The following is a 22,999-nucleotide window of genomic DNA, read 5'->3' as shown; positions in this document are numbered from 1 at the left end:
AATACCTCTAAATGCAGATGACTTTCGGAGAGCTTTATAAGGGAAGATTTGAACCTGTCAGGGCTGTGGGGAAAGCTCTTTTGAACAAGTGATGCTTAAACTGCCATCAAAAGGATGAGCAGCATCTAACTCAGTAAAGAGGAGGAGGAAGTACACTCAAGGCAGAGGGGACACCATATGCGAAGGTCTGTGGCAGAAGAGGGCATGGTGGGGGGCAAGGACATCTTAGAGCACTTGAAGGGTGACAAGGCCAGCCTTGCAGCAGGCAGGGTGGATTTTTTTCCCTCCTTTTCTTTTCCTTTTCCCAAGGAAGAAATAATGTCTTGAAGCATTCAGCCCCATGTCTTGAGCCACCAGGTTTAACAGAGGAAAAGACATTCCCAGAGAGAGGATGAGAGGAAGCGCTAGTGAAAAAGCCAGACAGGCGAGGGAGGGGAGAGGACGTAAGGAGCAAGAGCACCTCTCAGTTCTGCTACCCAAATCTCAGAGGGGGACCCTCAGGGAGAACAGGAGACCCGACCCTGAGAAACGCAATAATTTGAGAAAATGGCAGCCTGCCCTGGGAGGCTCAGAAAGATTGCCCCAGTGTTCTTCCACCCCACCGGCCTGCCTGGAAGGCCAACTTAACCTCCACAGAGGCTCCTTCCAGCATGGTTGTGACCACCTGAAAAAGCGTTCCCCCCATCTTTCCAAACACACACTTTCATCTTCTCCACATGCTCACACACAAGGAGTGAGGGGACTCTGAAAATATCCCAGAGAGAACAAGTAAATGAGAGAGAGTGGAATGAGGTCATGGCAATATGATACACTCTCTCCTGCTATATAACCGGATGGAAGCAGTTCTAATGAAAAATAAACACTCAAACAAAAAAGACACCCAGCTTTCAAAACCACTGTTAGCAGCTCAAGAAATTAGAGAAAGTTTCAGACTGGCCATGAACTTATTTTCCTAGGAGAATTTCATTAAGAGAAATTATTTTCTAGCTATAAAAGTTAAACCTCACTGACACTAGCATTGAAGATCTCTAACTTATGCCACATTATTGGGTGGGAACTTCTTCCATATTCTTAGCCTCTTTATCAACCTCTATTAGGATAAAAAAGCACATTGCCACTCAAATAACAAAGATATGTGGTTCCCACTCTAGTGTTTTCCCCGCTCAGTAGATTGCCTTGTTCCAGACTGAATTATAATCCAGAGTGCAATTGTGTTCTCTAATCCTGTTAAATCCAATTTATATGATAAAATCTTACCAAAGCAGACATATCTACTGGTGTGAGGCAAATTTCTTCTGCTTCTGTTCCCACCCCCTTTTAGGCATCTAGGCATCTGCTGTTCTCCTCTTCACATGTCAAACATATATCAGATGAAGGAAAATGTATTAATTCCACTCTGTAGTAAAACGTGTTTCAGAGCCAGAGCTGCCCCGGGCATGGTTTCTCAAGGCCTATTCCCAGGCCTTTCTGGCAGAGGTCACAGGAGCTGGGATTCCCCATCTCTTCCTAGTCTCAGTTCAAGGATCTGGAACTCTATCTGCCCTAAGAGCTCAGCCAATTTCTCTCCCTACTTCATTTTGTGTTCAGGATTCCCTGAAGCCCAGGACCCAGAATTCTTCTCATTATACCTCCTCACTTCTCTTTACCCTCAGCACAGACCACACACTCTGTAGGGTCCTTCTCCTTTTTCCTCAAGAGCCATGGCTGTTACTCTTGGACATGTAGATTTTATATGTTAGTTTCTGCCCAGGTGTCTGGGCTAAGAATTCTTGGTGAGTGGTGAGAACGGGGAAGGTGTTATTTGATGACGCCCAGGGTGTGTGCACGGGTGTGTGGGAGGGGTGGTAGAGAGGAAGGGGAGCCCAGAAAGCTGGTAAGCTAAGGCAACCTGGCTGTTTAGAAAGTGAAATCCAGATCCCTGGGCTAATATAAACACCAAGATATGTGTGCTTGTACATGTTGTGAGAATTAGCTACACTGGCTATTAAGGAAATAATCAAGAATTACATGGCAATATGTCAATTATACTTCAATTAAATAATAATAAAGAAGAATTACATGGCTATAGATACCAGAGAACTAGCAAAACAGAGAACTGTAAAAATGTAGAAAGATCACTGGAGGAAAGTGAGGAAAACTGTGATCTGGGCCCAGGGTGTCACTGCCAAGTTCAGGGATTATAGAAGTCATTTTTTTCTTCTCTGGGCTTCATCTAGATAAAGAAGGAATTGAACTAGATCAACTCCAAGATACCTTTTAATTCTAAAATTATCACTGCTAATCACGTTTCAGATTAACTTCATCTTAGTTTGTTATTCAACATGGTCATCTGCTCAATGTTTAAACACTAAATAGAAAACAACTTGAGAAAGCTAATATGTTATTGGCTCTTGTAAGTTAGAATCATTTGAATTCAGTTTGGAAGAGTAGTTTATAAAGTACACATAGGAAACAAAAAATTTAGGTTCTGAGGGATGACTCAGTTCTGATGCATGTAATTATTTCAACAGCAAATGTGATATGGTATTCCCCACAGAGTCAACACTTGGTGCCTAAAAGCACATGTTTTTCATAAGCCCACAAGTCTCAAAGCTGTCTACGTCATATAATTTTAGTAACACATTCTGGCCAGCATCAATACAAGAATATGACAGATTAAATTTTCTTCTTCAGTGTCCAAGAAAACAGGTCCTCTGGATTGACTATATTCGGAAAAACTACAGTCAGGCTTTGAGAATAGCTACCTAATATTTATCCTGAAACACTAGTCATAGACAAAGAAGACTTTTTAAATATCCTTAACAATAGGCTCCAGATACTGAACTTGGTCCCCATGATCTGTGCCTCCAGACACCCCCTTATCCCCTGCTTATTTTAGAGTAAGAAACGGGAATGGAATCAATTTCTCCATATTCATAATTTCAGGCAACCAGATAGGCTGGCAACATTTCAGGTGACCTTTCTGACCCTGGAAAGGGTATTGCATATCAAATACTTTAAAGAAAAAGGAAAGAAGGGTAGGAAACATCTGGTATTTCAAACACAGTCTGAGTTGATTTGGAGACAATTTGGATCTGGAAGATATTATGTAGTATTCACGGTGAGATCATCTGATTCATGCTGTTTTCATAACCAAATTTCCCTCTGGAGCAGGAATCATATGTGGTTACTAAACAAGAAAGTGTTACTAAGACTTCTTTAATCATCTTGGAATGAAGTTGACCAAGGCAGAGTATATGAAATACACATATATATATTTTCTCTCTGTACATGTACATGTCTACGTCTCTACCTATCGCATATATGTATTTATACACACATAAATGTGTATATACACATACATTCATATTATACTCCTAAAGAAGCATTTTAGATCTTGTTCATACAAATGAATATTCTGGACAAAGAAATAATTTATTGTGGTTAAGAGCTACTATTAATCATTCCTAATAAAACTGCTATATCTTTTTCTTTGGTTATAAGAACAAAAATTTCCCATCTCTCACCTACTCAAGTCAGAAAAAGTCATCACCAGTCACCTGGTCATCCAAATGGGCCCAGCAGCCTCCTTATTCTTGTCTAGCCATGCTTATTATGTCCAAGTCTTGCTGGTCTCTTCTCTAAAAAGTACAGTTGCTCCCTCACCTCCACTCCACTGTTTGTGTTCAAACTTCTATCATGTCAGCCTGGGACCACACTCTCCCAACTGATCATGCCCTTTGTATGATGTCATATTGCTGCTCTGAAAATTATTTTAATAAAACCTAAAGATGATCATAACACTCCCCTTGTTAGATGCTTTTAATGAGTTCGATAAATTTCACATCTTAGGATGGCAGAGAAGGGTCTTTTCCTCCTGGCACCACCCTCACTCCTACCACTCCCTTCCTCACACATGTCCCTTCCAGCCGGGTTCTGCTTCTAGAGGACCTTTTCCCTTTGCCTGGATCTCAGGCTCCTCCTCCTCCACCTGGCAAAAGTTCTACTCGCTAGACCCAATTTGAATGTCAGTTCCTCTGTGATACCTTTCTTCAACTCTTCTCAAAAATGTTCTTCTGAATTTCTATCAGTCTTGGTACAAATTCTATTATTTAATCCTTTTTCACCATACTATGACTGTTTCCACATCACTTTACCCCATTAGTCTGTGAGTTTCTTGTTCATATTTGAATTCCTGATGCCTGCCACAGAGCCTGAGGTTTACAGAAATGCCAGAAAGCTTTATTTATTTATTACCTGTTTTAATTATCAAATGGTCTTTCACATAGCACCTTTACCCCAAGGAATTCCCACTGCTTTTCTCACTCACACTCAAACACACACACACACACACACACACACACACACACACACAGGGCCTCTGGCGGGGTAGTGATGATAATAACAGCAGCAGCAAATATTTATTTTTCTCTTTTTTTGAGGTATAATTGACATATAACATTATATTAGTTTCAGGTGTACAACAAAATGATTCGATATTTGTATACATTATGAAATGATCACCACAATAAGTCTAGTTAACATCTGTCACCTTATATAGTTAACAGAAATTTTTTTATCTTGTGATGAGAACTTTTAAGATCTATTCTCTTTGCAACTTTCAAATATGCAATACAGTATTATTTACTGAGCACTTATATTGCTAGGCATGGTTCTAAGTTTTTTACATGGATCATCAAATTTTATCCTCATTACAATCCTATGATAGTCTGAGGTACTAGTAATTACCATCTGTCTTTTCATCCAGATGAAGAAACTAGAGCAGACTTAACTTGCCCAAGGTCATTGCACTGCAGAATGCCTATTCTTAACTACTAGTGCCTAAACACAAGTGATGAACATGGAAAGACCTTCAGTTAGATAAATATTTAGTAAATCAGTTTTTTAAAAAACAGAAGAAATAGAATTTTTAACTTATGACCAAAGGATTACAGCTCAAGAATAGAAAAATCAATTAAGGGTCTTTAGTTATCAATACCACTTATCCAGAAGCAAACAGGAATTAAACTCTCCATTGCAGATTCTAGGAGTCATTTCCATATCCCTTCAGCTTTTCAGTGCATGAAGCACAAAGCTAGAGATCTACGTGAATCGGTATCATAAAATCCACTGTGGACCAAATGCACTGACACCTTTTTGTTCACACGTAGTAGTAAATAATCACACAGACTATTCTGTTAGGAAAGAAAAAGAAACAAGTGATTTTTCAGCCTAAATAGGTTATAATAAATTCTGTTCTGAAAGGACTGGGTCAGTCTTCCCGGAACTTGAACGAATGAAATAGGTAACTCCCACCCAATCTGCCCCCACCTTCCTTAAGGCAGTACCAGTATTAGGTAAGTGACACAGGGACCATCACAAAGGCAATTTTTCTACTGCAGTCTGAGACGTAATCAGGTTGTAGCAGATTACCTAAGGCATCTATACAACCTCAAAAAATATGGTAACATATTTGACAAAGATCAGAAGTAGATCCTGCTGCTTTTTTTCTAGGAAACAATAATGAATTTTAATTTTGGTACGACATTTTGAAGCATTTCTAATTATACATTTTCTTAATGAGTACTGGCGGTTGTGATGGTGGAGGTAGTAGTAAAAACACCTTAACTACCATTTGTTAAGAGGTTACTATTCGCCAGGCACAATACATACACCACCTCATTTATTTCTCAAAACAACCTACGGGTGGGGCTGGCCCAGTGACACAGCGGTTCGCTTCAGCGGGCCTGGGTTGGCAGGTTCAGACACCGGGTGCGGACCGACACACCACTTGTCAAGCCATGCTGTGGCGGCGTCCCATATAAAGTAGAGGAAGATGGGCACAGATGTTAGCCCAGGGCCAATCTTACTCAGTAAAAAGAGGAGGATTGGCATCAGATGTTAGCTCAGGGCTACTCTTTCTCAAAAAAAAAAAAACCTATGGGAAAGTTGTTATATGCCTTTTTCACAAATAAGGAAACTGCGACTTGGAGGGATTAGGTCATTTGTCTAAGATTGCCCAGCTAGCGAGTGGCAGAGCCAAGATTTGAATCTCAGCATTTTTAACTCCAAATCCTGAGCTCTTAACTACAAAGTCACCATGTTTTTTCCTCTAAAATGAGACTTTGAAGATAAGTAATAATTTAAATGAGTAACATTCCTCATCAGCAACTTCTCTAGAACAATAGGTTCTGATCTGAAAGACTGCCTATTCATCACTAGCCAGGAGCTCCTCCTTCCTAGACAAATCGTTGACTGATTATAAGGAAGCTGAATGTCTGCACACCAGCTGCACTAACATTGAAGGCCCTGAGGTGATTAATTTACACACATGAGAGGGCCCTCAAAGAATGGGGTGTGAGTCAAGGAAAATCTTCAGGGTCCTGATGCAAAATAGGTCTCTTCCAATGTTATAGCAAGAGAAAAAAGTTTTAAAAGAAACAATGAGGGCCTGGCCCCATAGCAAAGTGGTTAAAGTTCCGCACGCTCCACGTTAGTGGCCCGGGTCAGCGGGTTCGGATCCTGGGCGCAGACCTACTCTACTCACCAATCGTGCTGTGGAGGCATCCCACGTACAAAAAAATAGAGGAAGATTGGCACAGATATTAGCTCAGGGCCAATCTTCCTCAAGAAAAAAAAAAAAGGGAAGATTGGTAGTGGATGTTAGCTCAGGGCAAATCTTCCTCACCAAAAAAAATAAAGAAATGGAGTCTATTTTCCTACCCTTTGAATCTGGGCTGCCAATAGACTGTGGTGGAAGTAATACTGTGTGTGCTCCAAGCTTAGACCTCAAGAGGTCTTGTTTGCTTCTAACTGCTTTCTTGGAACCCTGCTGCTACAGTGTGAACTAGCCTAGCCCAGGCTGCTGGAGGACGACAGACCACATGGAACAGATGAAACATCTCAGCTGAGCCTCCTGTAGACCACCTTTCCCACCAACTGACTGAAGACGCAACGAGCCCAAGTCAGACCAGAAGAACCAGACAGGAAAACACAGCCCAAGGTGCCAAACTGCAGAAGCACGAGCAGAATATCAAGATCAGAAATTACAGAAAAAATGGTTGTTGTTTTAAGCCACTATGCTTAAGAGTGGTTTGTTAGGCAACCAGTCATAACTTACACCACCTCCATTGCTAGGATGCAAGTCTTCTCAGCCTCCCATAGTGAAAATTATGGAAAGGGTCTTAGAGCAGGCTTTCCCCCACTCTGAATTACGCCATAGCCCTCTGTACATATGAAAGAATAAAGAATCAGGACACTGTAGCTGCCTGGACATCACTGGTCACTTGAGAATGGGCCCTCTTTATAACCTAGTCAAATTTGATTTTGATTTCTTTGCTTGTTCCATCAAGATAAAGGAAAATTAATGTGCAACTGAAATTTGGTCCCAGTTGTAAAAAGGTGGTGTATGCATGTTTTAAAAGTTGTCTATTTCCCCTGAACCACTAGACAAATCTAAAATGACGTCTGTGTACCTTTTGTAATGAAGAAGTCCTTGGGCTATACTCTAAATATAGAACAAAAGCATGTGAATCCAAACCACTTCTCTAACAGATGAAAAATCAAAAGACGGGTCATAAATTAGTTAAGGCTCTTATGTTTACACAGCACACCATGTAAACATAATTCATTTTTTCCAGAGTAAGGGATGGTGTGAAAAGGCTAGGCAATAAGAAAATAAGCATAAGGCATCTTGCAGTAGGGTTTCTGCATCTCTCCCCTCTTTTCTCCATTTCCAAGACCGCTATCTGTTCTGTAAGCCTTTGTTTTTGTTCTAAATGACAATCCTGGGCAAAAGTGTAAAATGAGAAGATGGTCTTTTTATACATTTTTTCCCTGCATTTTCTGTGCCTTCTCTCCATTGGGCTTTACTCTCCAGGTTCCCTCGGATCTTCCTGCTCTCCTGGGCAGCCTTCTCGAATGACTCTCTCTCAGCCAATGCCACAAGCCCTTCCCTTCATTCTCCACTCCAAGAAAACACACCTGTATTGTCCTCTTTTCTTGCACGTGCTCTGATTAGATAGATAGGGAATTAGTGGCAATAAATCACTTAATTGTACAGTCACCCTGCCACGCCCTCAACCATCTCTTATGTTACTCCTAAAGAAATAATACTATAGCCCTTACGCCTGGCAAAAAATGCTGTCAATATTCAACCCTGGGATACAGAGAATCTCAATAAAGTCCTCTCAATATACATCCACTTGTGAGATCCACTCTTTAGAGCCAGCTGTAGAGGTAGTGACACAAGACCAAATTAGGATTGTTTGTCATGATCTAAATTCTTTTAAAGGACTCCTACAGATGCCTTTTGAAATCAGGTTTTTAAAATCCCTTTTATAGCTAATAATCGGGAGGCTTTGAGGGCTGTGTATAAAAGCACATGCCGTTGCAGAGTCCTTCCGTGGAGCCAGAGCTCAGCCAATCCTAATTTAAGAAGCAATTTCAGCAGCGATCATAGCCCGTTAATTGTGACATTTTCATAGCCTGCTTTGTCTTTCTCAAAGTCAGATTCAGAAGGAGGCCTTTTTTGAGTAGATTCCACAGAAGTAGTATTCTATTGGTGAATATTTCAAGCAACTTCCTTTATGCAATAGTAGGAAAATAATTTGATAGTCAGTTTGAAAAATGTTTGTGAGGAACCAGCACAAACTGAACAGACAGAATACATTTCTTTTCATCATTTGCTCACATAAACTAAGTGCAGATCTTTTTTAAAAAAAAAACTAAATTATTTTGTCCCTAATAATACTGTGAGGATACATTAGGTTTTGAATAAGTAAGCAGTACCAGAGAGTAGTTAGGAACTACTGACTATATTACTACCTAATTGGAATTAAGTAATTTGCATCCTGATATCACAAAGAAGTGCTGTACTTTTCTTTTACTTAATTCCATCACCTGATAGATTTATGTAATAGAATAAAGTTTATATAAATCATTTTCCATTTTTACTTTATTCTATGTTCATTAAGGAGAACTATGGCATATTATAAAAATTGTGAAAATTTTCTCTTGAATATATTTCTGGAAATTTCTTGCTAATTAAATCTGACATTTTGTATTTTGGTTTGTGACTGAGTTCTATAACACAAGTGTGTATAAATATGTGTGTACACAAGTGTGTATATATGTTGAGATGGATAAAGAGTAAGGCTTAGAGGCTAAAAATCATGTTCTATCCTGTCTTCTGGAAGACTGTTCCCTGGTCCTGACTGAGTGAATAGCTAACAAATTGAGGGGAATAAGATTATTTATAAAGAAGGAGCAAAGTTCTATTTTATTATGCCCATTTGGGTGAAGAGACATTTAAATATTTGAAATGGAAAAAATAAAGGCAAAGGTGGTAGATAAGCACCCCCTTATACCCCCTTCCTGTGTAATATGTCTGTCTCATCACAAATTACTTAGTCTCTGAATTTAAAATCAAAACAGAAAAGAAGTTGTGGTAGGCAGCCTCTAAGATGGCCTCCATTGATTCCCACCTCCTAGAATTCATACCCTTGTGTATTCCCCTCCCCTTGAGTGGGGGCTGGACCTGGTCAATTGTTGCCAAAAAGTATAACATGAGAGGAGTGAAGGTATGTCACTTCCAAGATTCAAGACAGCAGTTTCTGTCTTGGGTGCTCTCATTCTCTCTGGGATCACTTGCCCTGGGGGAAACCAGCTGCCTTGTCATGAGATGCCTGGTGAGAGAGCTTCAAGTGGGTGTCCTCCTCAGTTGAGCCTTGAGGTGACTGCAGCCCTAGCTGACTTCTGATTGCAACCTTGCAAGAGACCCTGAGCCAGCCCACCTAGTTAAGCCACTTCCAGCTGCCTGATCCACAGAAACTGTGAGACGATATATGTTTGTTATTTTCAGCCCCCAAGTTTTGGGGTAATTTGCAACTGATACAAACGTTTTCCATTATAAATCTAAGAATTTAGTGATTTGAAAAACATGAATGATATTTCAGTTTTTGCCTCATTATATTACCCTTGACCAGTGCAGTAATAATGTATGGAATCTTCTATATAATATGGTAAATTATTTTCAGCACTAGTGATAAGTCTACATGTTTTGAATAAAGATCTTTCAACTTTGAGATTTAATTTGTTCATTCATATTTCATTGTTTCTTTTCTTTCTTTTTTTTTTTTTTGCTGAGGAAGATTTGCCCTCAGCTAACATCCCAATTATTGAACTTTAAATGAACATTTCTTTGTGTCCAACAAAGCACTAAGTATCAATAATTTCCTGAAAGCATTTTGCCATAAAACTCTTGATGATATATTCAGGTGCCTGTTAAATGGTTTAAAGATCTATGTAGGATTTTCCTCCCTCTAGATTGAATTTGTTGATAATGATTATGATACACATCTGTTTATTATCTATGCACAGGCACCATACTTTGTGCTTTAAAATATTCACCTCCATTATCCTTATTCCCCTGTAAGACAGATGGCTGTAACCCATTTTCAGATAAGGATCCTGAGGTTTAAAGGGTTAAGTAACTTTGCCAAATTCACACAGCTGGTAAGTGCCGGGGCTAAGAACTTAACCCAGGATTCTAAAGCTGATAATCAACCTGGCTCCAATTCTGGTTCTCCAAACATTTACTTATTGATACCAAGGTCTAGCTAACTAAACAAAACTGATCAGAGAACATTAATAATTAACACTTATCAAGCACTTGCTATACGTCAGGCACTGTCCTAAGTGTCTACATGTATTATTTTATTTAACCACACGATAACCCTTTAATAAAGAGATATTGTCCATGTTTTACAGATATGCCCTGTGAAGCCAAGGAAGCTAAGAAACTTGTCCAAATTATTGCAGAAGTGTCAAACTGGGATTCAAACCTATGTCAAAGTCTCTTCTGCTTCCTTAACTCCCTAACTACAACAGCAGAAGAGTGGGCAACAAGGGTCCACAGCAGGATCCTATCCTCTGGCTTTATTTTACCGAGTCCATGAGAAAAGTACCAACAAATCATATCTCTATTGTTTTTACCTGTGACATCTTAAAAGCAACATGGATGTTAAGCCACCAAAATCTGTCTTCCTCTCTTTACCTTTAATTTCTGCCTATTTCTCTTAGAATAACTTTCTGTTCCACTACCGCTGGCAGTCTAAGACACAGCATCATTCGAATATTTGTGGAATCTATTTTCAATTTGTTGCAGTATTTAAAAGGTCAGATTTTGTAACTCCCCTTAAAAACCTTTGGAAACTTGCCATTTTCCAGAAAAATGAGTTCTACATTTCTTCAAATGACATGGAGATCACATGACATGGCTGGAATGAATCTGGAAAGGTCTGTGTCTCAAAGCTAACAGAAGTGTGACTAGATTGAAAAAAGGATCCTCTAAAAAACAAGTAAGGGATATTGCAAGGTTAATTTTCCTTTATAGTTGTTCAGAAGGCCAAAGACTACTCTGCTTTGAAATATCAGTAGTCTGTGATACTACGCAGAATATCTTCTCAGAATAGACTCTTGATACAGATGAGATCTTCAGAAAAATATATTTAAGCCCCCAAATTCAAAAATCCCATTATACACTATGTGGTAAACTGAAGTAATGATCCCAATTCTTCACTCCCAGGTAGTAGTATTAAACATCCAGACCCTTGCCATAGCCTCATCGTCACTAGACTGGACTTCTCCTCCCCTTGACTTGGAGCTTGGACATTGACTGCTGTGGCAGTCAGAATGTGCTCCTGCAGTTAGGCATGCTTTCTAGTGCTGCAACCTTTTGCTTAAGGTATCCAATGATTTAAGAAGGATGAAAGCTATGTGGAGCCAACACAGTCCCAACCCAAGCTTGGAGCCAAGCCCAGCCTATATCAGCTAGACACCAGTGTGAAATTTCCTTCTCTACCTCAAGAGATGACATAGTATATTAAACAAGAATCAAGATCAGGATAGAGGCACAAATCCTCAGCAGCAGGCTAGGCTCCTGTACTAGCTCACTGACGCACTTCCTCAATTCAAACCTGCAACCTGGGAAAATTACAGATTACTGCAGATCACGAACCTTGGCTTTATTTTAGAAGAGTCAAAACTGAAAATGGTAATGGTGTGAATATTAAGGGTTTACTGACTTTTTGCAGCCTTGTTCCTTTGGTTCATGCTATTTATTCTTCCTGGAACACCTTCTTTGCCTAATGAAACCTTGTTTATCCTACAGGAGTCAGTTAGAATGTTGTTTCCTCCATAAAATACTCCCAATCCACCTAATTAAATTAATTACTTTAGCTCCTGAGAGACTTCATAATAGTTTGTATTCCTATTATTGCAGTGCTACTCAAAGTGTGGCAGCCCGTGATGAGACATATAAAAGCAACTGGGAGTAAGCAATTAGGAATTATTAAGCAATTTGACAGTGATTTTATGTTTGATATACTTAATAATTTTTTAAATTGGCCTTGTATTTGTTGTTTTTTTAAGTAATTCACTTTTATTGTGTTTTTATAAATATTGGCCCATGACAGATTCAGAGTTAAAAAAGAAAAGGTTCCTCATGACAGATATTTTGAGAAATACTATATTATAGCACTTATTTCATACTATCCAAAAAGAAAAGGTTCCTCATCATAGATATTTTGAGAAAGACTATATTATAGCACTTATTTCATACTATCCAGCATTATAGTTAATTTACATACCTGTCTTGCCCATTACCTAGCTTGCCTGCCTTGTTTTATCTGCCAAAGCTGATATCACAGTGCTTGGAGGGACACAAGCTCAGAAGGTGATATGATAGAAATGGAGTTGAGATTCTGTAGTCTTATACTTAACCTGCACTTTTAATATTCTCTATGGAAAACAAAGAGTAACTTTCTTTTGTTTAGCCCCCAATTATTTTTATTGTAGGCCACTACCCCATAAAGCAAAAAACAGATTCTTTACCTGTACTTTGTGACTCATTCTATCAAGGCTTTCATGATTCTATACTCACAGAAACAAACATCCACCTCACATCTGCATGATGATTTTTGCAATGAAACATGATATCACTTTATCTTCAAACAAAACAAGGACAAGTTCACTGTGACTACAGACTTACTAATGGACTCAGCACCAAGGCATCCATGCTAGGCTTTCAGCCTCTTTTTTGCTAGGCTCACTGTTTGGATAACAAGCTATGCAAGGGACACCCAGAAACCCCTTTTTATAGTTTTGCAAGGTGGTCAGAATGTCACTATAATAAACACAAGCTGAATGATTTGTGATTTGAGGATGATCCAGCATTTCATAGATTAAACATATTTATACAGAGGCAGCCTTGCTGTCATTTAGCAGATGAGATCTCAGCAGTCCTCAGTGCCTGGCTTCTCATACAGCTCCTCACCTCAAGCCTTGCTGTAACCCAAGAACTCCCCCTAAGGATCTTGGTAGACCACCTAAGGATTAGAGAGACTGGCAATCTTAAACTATGCTCTTTTCCTTTTTTGAATATGACCAAAATAAAAGCAGTGATACCTAGAATCAACTAATATTTATAGCTATGTACTTAGTGTGACAGAAACATGAAAATGCTTCCCTAGCACTGTTCCCAAATTATAACTGAGTTTCTAGATAGAGGAATGCTTCATTCCTCTATCACCTTCTGTTCTTTCCTAATATTTTTGTCACAGAAAAATGAATAGTGACTATAGTGGTTAGTTGAGAAGAAGAAAAAAAAAAGCAATTAAGAAGTCATTTTAGGGTCACAGCATGAACTTGCATTAGAAAATTATAGTCATGCACAGCCTTATCTTTCTAATGGCCCATTATTTAAGTAGGGAGTTGGGTAGATAGGGCCCTTAGGAAAAAACTGGTGAAACTACATTTGACTGGAGCTCTTTTATAGGAAACTCTGGAGCTGGATGGTTGAGAAGCATAACCTCTACATTTAATCCTTTAATAACAGTGCTTAAGGCAAATTTTAATACATGGATGTTTACTCAAAGAACAGGGGAGAACTTATCAATTACCAAGTTATTTTCCCTGAAAATCTTGAAAATCTACTATGAGGCTTTGAAACCTGTTTTCAATTTGGTTTTTGTTTCTCTATTTTCTTCTTCTCGAAAAACCTGGTTTCATAATTCATAATTTATATAATGTTCCCTGAATATAGCCACATGGTAAAAAGCAAAATAATTTCCTGTGTGTACTGAATATTAGTGATCTAATAAACGAATTTTAAAATCATAGTTTCAGTTACCATGGCAGTAGTTACCAAACAAATATTAGTAATGACTGCAAACAGGAAACACAACCCAAGAATGACTCTTCAGTAAGGCATTTACAATCAGGAAGAAGACTCAGTTTGTGTACTATATAGCTGTAAGGTTGTAATTACTACAGCCGTAGCCGTTTAGGAACTTTTTCACATTCTAATACATACAAGCTGCTCTCTCATTTCTTTTCCCGTTGCTGTAAATGAAATAAGAATCCCTAATTATAAAATTTGCAAAAACTAGGAATTAACGTTAGGAATCACCACCAAAACTGCCCATACTCTGTGTCAGAAATCTAGTGTACTGCTGATACGTCAAGAGTTCACTGACAGGTATTAATCCCAGTTGTGCTTACTTTCTATCTTTTACTTTGTCATTTACTTTCCTTTCCTTTTTTGCTCTATCATTCCTCACAACAGTGTAAATTCTGTAACACAAGGTACTTCATCTTTTTTGTTCATACTATACCCCCAGAGGCTAGAACAGTGCTTGGCACATAAAAAAAGTACTCACATAGTTTTTAAATGAATCATCTGATTTTGGGAGAGAGAACTTTTAAAGACAATAAAAGCTCCATTATTTTTCATTTTCCTGTAACTAAATAGCAAGGAAAGCCATACATCACTCCTAGGCTTAATTCGACCCATGCTAAATGCCTTTGAAGCTTCATACCACAGACTTAAATTAATTAAACTTAGTATCTTCAAATATCCCACAAATATCAAAAAAGTGAATTAAGTAAAAACAAGTTGAAAAATAGCTAAGATTTATGAAAACAAAGTATTCAGTTTAGTCTATAGGTTTCCTCATGGAATTCACAGAAGTATAAGATTTATACACTAAGCCATTTCACTAAAATCACACATATATTTATATATTCTTGGTTTGTGTGATTTTTAAGCACTGTGGAACACTGTTATACTTGATAAACTATTGATAATATTTTCCACTGTCAAGAAGAGTCACAGGGTTTGGAGAAATTTTAGAAATCACTTGCTTCCCCTATTGATTTTTACAGATATGGAATCTGAGATCTAAAGTGGCCAACATGACAAAAACTAGAGTGGACCCACATCTATGAACTCTCAGCCCAAAGTAACTTGAACGATATCATACTGATAAACAGAAGTGAGAACACTGCTCCATACTACAGAGGATCTTTCCATACACTATAGCTCTGTCCATATACGGGGTACTTACTGACCTTTTGTAATTTCTGAACACACTGTGGTGATTTGGTTTGTACAAAAACTTACATTCAAATTAGCATGGGGCCAACTATATTCCTACTTCTGGTTCTCAGAAAAAGAACATAGGAAGTAGGCCTCTTTTACCAATTTATCATTCTCTTTCTCCTAAGTAGGCCCCTCAGAGTAACCCTTGTTGCTCCCTGATGGTCAACGACGTTACTTCCATGCTCACAATGCTGGTATCATCCTGGAGCTCAGTGAGAGCTTCATGAAATAGTTGATCATTTTCGTGTTTCCCACTGCTTCTCAACAGATCTTCTTGTATGAAGAATGGGAAATTTAAAACAACAACAACAACAAAAAGCAGTTCTCCTCCCAGCATTGAGTTTATTTTTTTTTAACTGCTCTATTCTTAGCTGTCCGGTCTGCCATTCCAGTGGCACTCTGAGCACTTTGCTGCTAGGGGAAAGAGAAGTTTAGCCTACCACGCTACGTTTAAGGCTTTCTATGAACTCTGGAGTTCAGCAGGTAGAATAGACTCTTCTACAGCCCAACCATGAGTGCCTATATACAGTTCCAGATGTCACTGGTTGAAATCCCAAAGCAGAGAGCCAAATGCAGGGTCAATACTGTTCAGGATCATATTAAGGAGCTAGGCGGCAGCATTAGCATTGCTCCCAACAACAGTTGGGAAGTTGGAAGAATCCTAGAAGATACGGTCCAGAATATTATTGGAGTTTATGGAATTTCTTTGCCTGTAAAAGTCTCCCAAAAGTTCCTTTTCATGATACTTTTACTTTATTTAGACTTTGTCTCTGTCCAAAGGTCAAAAGAAACTAAAGGTATACTAAGGGGCAGTATACTAAAGCATACATACAACATGGATAAAGTATAAAGTACAGAAAACCAGTTGGGTGGTAATTTTATTGAAAAAGAAACCACTTCCTCCAATATAATTCCTTTAAACAAACAAAAATGTTGAAATGTATCTTTTGTTATTTCTCTTTCTATAATCTGGTAATTCATTCACCATATATTTAATGAGCAAGGCAGGGATATAAGAGAACCTAGAGGCTAGGTGGCATGATGGAAGGAGCGTGGATTCTGAAGACTAAAGTTCAAGATCATACTTAGGTTCTGCCAGTGTGAGATTAACCTATCTAAGTCTCGGTTTCTTTATCCTTAAAATGAGGCTAAGGTCTACTTCTAAGATTGTTTTGAACAGCAAACAAAATAACTATGCATGTATAAATAGGATATGAATTCATCTCTCAAGAAGTTAGCAATCTAGGTAAGAAGAAAACTATAATCTAGAGGGAGAAAGTGATGAATGTCTTAAGAGTTACAGATAACATGCTTTGGGAATTTGGAAAATAGAGATTTTGCATTTAGCTAGGAATAAGAAGAAAAGATTTCCTGGAGGATGGTGCATGGGGTTGGGGGAGTGTCTTGAAGGATGAGTAAGATTTAGTATTGTAGATGAGCAAGCAAAGTCAAGGGGTAAGGCGATGCTACACAGCTGACAGCCAGTAGAGATATAAATCCCCAATTCTACTTCATGGGATAGCATAAAGGAACAAAATCAATAGAAAACTTACTATATTCTATTCAAACCAATAGTCAGGGCAAGTTAGAGAAAGTGACTTTTCATATCCAATTAATGTAATGAATCACACCATGGGTTAGAATAGATAAAAGCCCAGCTAGGACTTTACTTTCTTCTGTACTTGTTCTGAGACAGAGTAACTGCCTCTAAAGCAAAGCTTTGGAAGCACCTTGCCCTCCCGTTAGCCCTAGTCTTGCCAATGATTCTCGCAGCAAGAACGGCTTCAAGCAGAGAATCAAACTGTAGATTTGAGCATCCAGGTCACCATTTCCTTGTCTTTTCCACTTCAACCAGGGGCCACCTAAGAGAAAAGGCTCATTCTAATTTCCAATGGAAATAATCTTTGTGGTTCAGTACTCTTTCCAATTGCAATCACTTGGTTTCACTATGTTTTTTTGGCTAATGACAGAAACTTTTGAAACAAGTTTGGAGACTGAGAAAGAGGATTTTTAGTGACCTGTAATCTTTAAAATGCATCTCATCTTTTAAAAATAAAATTCAAGAAACAAAGAAGAGTCCTAAGAAAAATATGCAAGATGTTGGGATCAAAAGACAGAGGTTAGAAAGAAGGCAAAAAGTGATTAAGGTGCAAAATCAAAAGCCCTGCAACAATTTCAGGCAGCTTAAGGGAAATTGCCAGGGTTCTCTTTCTCCCTGGTATGCTTTTAAAGAAAAAAGTGATTCTCCTGGGACAGTAACACAGAAAGGAAAGAGGAAAACAGCTGGCTGTGGGCCATGATTTACCATTCACCACAAAATGAGACTCTGTTTCTGCTTCTCAAAGGCCATTGTTTTTTTCCAAGCAGACATGGGATTTTCTTACATAGAGTCAATTATAATGAAGAGATGTAAGACATAAGGAAGAGATCTAGACGCATAACTCAGAAGACAGGGCAAAGACATAAAAGTCAAATTCTACTTTAAAATATTATTAAAACAAAAACTCTGTATAACCAAACCAGCTCCCACATCCTAGCAACAGCTCACTTACTTCAAACAAAACAAAATATAGCAAAACCTAATTATAAAAATCTCTTGTCTTTGTGATGGTGGGTTTTAACTGGGAATTAATCCAAATTTGTGCAAATGATATGGACACCAACTTCTCCTTTTATAGACCAAGAATCCTATAACAGTATCATCCACCTAGATTGTTGTAGAATAAAGAGAACCCTCTTTAATTCTTTTTACACAAAATGTTAAGGAAAAAAAATAGGTAACATTTTTCATCTGCCTGGGGAAAACTCCTTATGAAATCAACATTATAAGGGTTTTAGAAGGAAAAAATGCCATGTATCTTAAAACAGAAGATTTTAGTTTTATTTAAATTGTTATGCCTTTGTTCCAACTTCCAATCTGGCTTTTCTAAAGGTACATTCAAACTGTGTATTACTTTTCCTGTATACCCAAGTCAAAAACAAAGGAGACATGAAAACTATCTAGGTACCAAAACAGGATGAGAAGGTACAGCTAGTAGATCACAGATAGTCTTGCAATGTTTCCTTCTTCCAGTGTGTTAGAAAACAATTTCTAAAGGGAATGTAAGTTTCTTTTTGAGATTTTGACTAAGACTATGAAATGTATTCCTGGGATCTCCAAACTTTGTACTAAGAAACTTTCTGTCAAATCCACAGAGAGCAAGTCTGTCGAGGGTACTATACGGCCCTGAGAGGGTATGGTTGGCAGTCAAACTGGACATCTTTGAGGTCTTTTAGTAGTTTCCAATTTACTGATTGAGGGTTCTGCCCTGAGAATCACCAGTGATAACAAAGTAGCGAAGCAAGAATTTGTTATTGTCCTTGGATTATCTGTAAAAGCTTGAAATTTATGGAATCCGTTTTCTTGGGGGTGGGAGAAGGAGAGGAGCAGGAGGATTAGAGAGAAGGATAAAACTCTTGGAGTAAAGGGGAGATGGAGGAGAAAAATTACACAGTATATCAAGGGCATTATCTATCATAATCCACATTTAAAACTAAGGAAATTGTTTATAAATAATGTCTGGATTTTTCCCTTGCAAGCACATACAATTCTTTGGACTTTCTCCCTCAGAAATATTCTTCATTGTCTCAATTTCAAAATAACTTTTGGATGTTGACTTTTTTTCCCTTTTAGGTAGATTTTATTTTTCTGAGCAGTTTTAGGTCCACAGCAAAACTGAACAAAAGGTACAGAGTTCCCATTTACTTCCTTGCCCCCTCCCCCAATATCAATATCCCACAACAGAGTAGCACATTTGTTACAACTGATGACCCTACATTGACACATCAATAACCTTCAAAGTCCATAGTTTACATTAGGGTTCACTCTTGGTGGTGTACATTCTATGGGTTTTGATAAATATATAATGACATTATAGCACCCTACAGGATAGTTTCAGGACCCTAAAAAACCCTCTGTGCTTCACCTATTCACCCTTCCCTCCTCCCTAAAGGATGCTGACTTTTAAAAAGTAGTTTTTGAATCAATACTTAAAAGCACAAACAAGACCCCCAAATTTTAGACAAGTACTAAATTAAGTAGCTCTCACACACTTGAAAAACAAGATAAGCAGTGTTCATCCACAGAAAGCTAACTAAGTGGCAGACAAAATGCTTTCCTGGTGGCAAGAAGGATTAACAAAAAAATTAGTGTCATTTAAAAGCAAAGAAAAGAATAAGAAACCAAATGGGAAGAGAATAGAATGCAATTCTTAGGATTTATGTTATGTTTTCCTGTCCTTGAATTCCCTTTTGAGTGCTGGTTCTAGTCATAACGGACTGTTTTCCCATTGCAACTTTTCATTCTTCAACAGCTTCCTAACCTAATATTTTGGACTTCGTACATTTTCAAAAAATCCAGTTCTGAGCATGAAACAGAATTAATGCTCAAGTCAGGAACTTTGCCTTTAGAAGATGAAATAACAGCAATACTGGCAACGATAGTGAGCAGGAGAAGAAAATTAAGTTCTATTTTTTCCCCTTTCTCTGCAAAACTTCCTTCCCTATTTGATAAGGGACAGCTACCTTAAATTTACCGCAAAGTAAATATGAGCCTGGAGCCAGATCTTTCGCACAGAACGTTACACTGGAATGTGACATCAGCATTCTTTCTGAGTCACAGTCTGGTCCCCACCCCTTTCTCCCAGGAGACGTGAGGCTCCCATAACCAGGGAGTGGCGCAGGTAGGGCTGTGGGTTCTGACGCCCGGGGGCAGCCAGGCGGGAAACGTCTCCAGGCGCTAAAAACACTGGTGACAATCGCCACTTGGGGCTAGCTGCCAACGAGGATGAATGTTTTCTTTCAGAGATAACTCCCTAAAAGGGAGGCAGTGCTTTGGAAGTCAACTAATGAATGACCAAAAAAAAAAAAAGAAGAAGAAGAAGAAAAATCATCACCTTTCACGTTATCACCAGCCGCGGGTGAGAAGGAAGTGCATTCAATCAGCACTCACTCTAGCGAGCCCCGGGCAGCCAAGCTGGGAGGGGAGGAGGTCTGAGCTGTCAAAGCCACATCAGTGCCCCTAAACCACAGAGTTGAACTTCCTGAGACAGGAAGAAGCGTTACGTTCTCGCCCAAACTCGCCCCAAACTCATCCTTTTCTTTCGGGGAGGCACAGGCGCAGCTGAAACATCTTAAGGAAAGTTTCAGACACCTCCAACCGTTGGACGTGGTCAGACGGAAGAGAAATGTCCTGCGCCCGCCCTCGCGCGCCCAACTCGCCGTCGCTCCAGGGGTTCAGGAGTTAGTGGGGCCGCAGGGCACCCCCTCTACCAGGAGGGGCGGGTACCGGGCCCGGGGCTCCGGAGACCGGGAGCCGGCTCGCGCCGCCGGCAGCCAGGGGGCGGCGCCCCGCGCAGGTGAAGCAGCCGCTGCCCGCCGCCCGCGCCCCCTTACCTTCTTCACTTTGGTCTCCAGGTCCATGTTTGGGTGTCAGAGGGGCTCCTCCTTCCGGCCGCGATCTCACGCCCAGGCTCGCCTGGCCGCCGGCCCCGCTGCGGGTACCACGATGGGAGTTATGTGGCGGGACTCCGGCACCACCGCCGCAGCCACTCGCCGGCGCCGTCAAACTTCCGCCGCCCAGTCCGCCGCAGCAGGCCTGCGGCGGGGACCGGGAACAAAGAGGCCCAGGCAGCCAATGGAAGCCGGGCAGCGCCGGGCAGCCGCCAATCACCGAGCGCCGCACGCACCTTCGCGGCCCGAGCGCGGCGCTGGCAAGGTGAGGGGCGGGGCCTCGCCCGGGGCGGCGCCCTAAGGAGTGTGCCCTGACCTGATCTCTGCGGGTGCACCGGGCATCTGCCGACCCGCTCCTAAAGAATTGGGGCCCAGCCTGCCTCCAGCTGGAGATGAGGAAAGGCTCTTTCTATTCTGGCAGCTTGTACCTGTGTTTGCCTGGGACCTTAGATATGTGTCCTGGGGAGTACTTATCCCACTACTAGCTTCTTGGGTTATTTTCAGGGCAAAGAGAAAGACAAGAGATTGCGGAGATAGTTAGGAATCCCTGTGATGGGCATTGCACCCTAATTTCCCTATTGCGTGGTGGAACTGGCCTTTTCTCGAATGCTTTTCTCCATAGTCCCAAGCCCTGGCAAGGAACTTTGTCTTATAGCCTTAATGTCGATGAAGATTGTTATGTATGTTTTCTTAGCATTTGATTGTTCAAAAATGAGGATGATGTGAATCACTTCAGAGGCAGGTTGTGTCATTCCTCTGGAAGTTCTAGAGGCTTGTTCTTCATCCCTGCCAAGTGAGGTGGCGTGAGGCTGCTCATGTGTCTCATGCTTTGGTGAGGCAGAGTTTCATAGGTGTAACAAGCAGGACTGAAGCACCAGAGCTGGAACCGTCTCATGGCCTCATTCAGGAGCAATTGGAATGAATACCATCAGATTGGTGGATCTGGAAGGAATCCTCGGAGTATTGAGTCTAGCTTTCTTATTTTGCAGGATACTGAGGACCTCAGCGGTTCAGGAAACTGCCCAATTTCTTAGTCTAGTGCTCGTGAGTCTTGAAGCAGGTCTCCAGCAGGTTTGGGACTGTCAACACAGCATTTTGACTAAGTAGAAGAGAAGAGTCCTTTGTTTTTTCTTTCTTTTGGCTTTGTGGTAATGACAAAAAAAATCATTATGAGTAGACAGCATGTGATCTCCTAATCCGGCGTCTACTTTTACAAAAAAAAAAAAAAGTCCCAAATAAAGTAGATATTTGGGTCCAGATGTCTCTCCACTTTGCCTCTGGAAATTTGGTAACTGAAAACACCCAAAATTCATGTTAGCCAACAATTTCAACCTTGCTTACTTGGCTATTTGTTAACATTGTTCAACAGAGCATTGATTTATAATGTGCATGTTTTTCCTTATCTTGTTAATAAACTAAAAATGGAATGACCAAAATGGAACATGAAGTTTTCTTCTCACTTAAAGTACAACTTTCCCACCCCATTTCTCAAACCATTCTAAAACGTTTAGGGCCCTGCAAAGTTTACCTGGTGTAAGCTCCCTGAACATGAGGTTTAGCTATGACAAGGCAATTTGATCTCTTTTGGGGAACTTAGATGGACAATGTCTAGTAAAACAGTTTATATAAAGCATCAAACAAATGTTGTAACATAAATTTTGGGTTTATTTGAAGGGATTTCAGAGATGACACTAAGAAAAAGATCTGGAAACATTTTTTTTTTTACTGTCATTTTCTGCTCTTCTCTCTCTTTCCTCCCAACCCTCCCAACATCACTTTGTGTGTATTATAATCGGCAAGGATAGAGGTTGAAATTCAGTGATTTCTATCTGGACTCATTTCTGTGCCAATTATATAGAAAATAAAATTAAGGTAGATAAGTGTTAGATTAGATTGTGAGTCCTTATTTAGCTGTTCCAGTGTTAAGCTAAAGCGATGTTAAGGAGTTAGAACTGGCACTGTTTGATGACTAGATGTATTTGTTGACAGAGGAATGAATAGAAGATGGCGCACATGTTTCTGGCTTGATCACCTATGCAGATGCGTCAGAAAAAGAGAAAATATGGGATGAAGAGCAGGATTTTGTTT

General features: G+C 39.7%; 2 protein-coding genes across 2 annotated transcripts in view; one reads left to right on the top strand and one right to left on the bottom strand.

Annotated features, from left to right (window-relative positions):
* The window catches only part of TES (testin LIM domain protein), a 45,987-nt gene extending 24,985 nt beyond the window's left edge, over positions 1–21,002 (bottom strand). Inside the window, exon 1 of the mRNA XM_004418783.3 lies at positions 20,855–21,002. Within this exon, the coding sequence (XP_004418840.1) occupies positions 20,855–20,881 (27 nt within the window). The 5' untranslated portion in view covers positions 20,882–21,002. The remainder of the gene's footprint in view (positions 1–20,854) is intronic.
* Positions 20,880–22,319, top strand: LOC147918246 (uncharacterized). Its single transcript, XM_087429898.1, has 2 exons — positions 20,880–21,176; positions 21,901–22,319. Exons 1-2 carry the CDS (start codon positions 20,880–20,882, stop codon positions 21,943–21,945), a joined length of 342 nt encoding a protein of 113 aa, XP_087286024.1. The 3' UTR covers positions 21,946–22,319.
* Positions 22,320–22,999: the final 680 nt, after the last annotated feature.

The sequence above is a fragment of the Ceratotherium simum genome, chromosome 1 (genome assembly GCF_057802395.1).
Source record: "Ceratotherium simum simum isolate JZ-2026a chromosome 1, ASM5780239v1, whole genome shotgun sequence".
Taxonomy (NCBI): domain Eukaryota; kingdom Metazoa; phylum Chordata; class Mammalia; order Perissodactyla; family Rhinocerotidae; genus Ceratotherium; species Ceratotherium simum.
The sequence above is the reverse complement of the archived record's forward strand: the minus strand, read 5'-3'. Positions and strand labels throughout refer to the sequence as shown.

Coding starts and splice junctions, on each gene's coding strand:
- LOC147918246 (XM_087429898.1), top strand. CDS start 20,880: ATGTTTGGGTGTCAGAGGGGCTCCTCCTTCCGGCCGCGATCTCACGCC. Junction 21,177..21,900: donor CCGAGCGCGGCGCTGGCAAG/GTGAGGGGCGGG, acceptor CTTATTTTGCAG/GATACTGAGGACCTCAGCGG.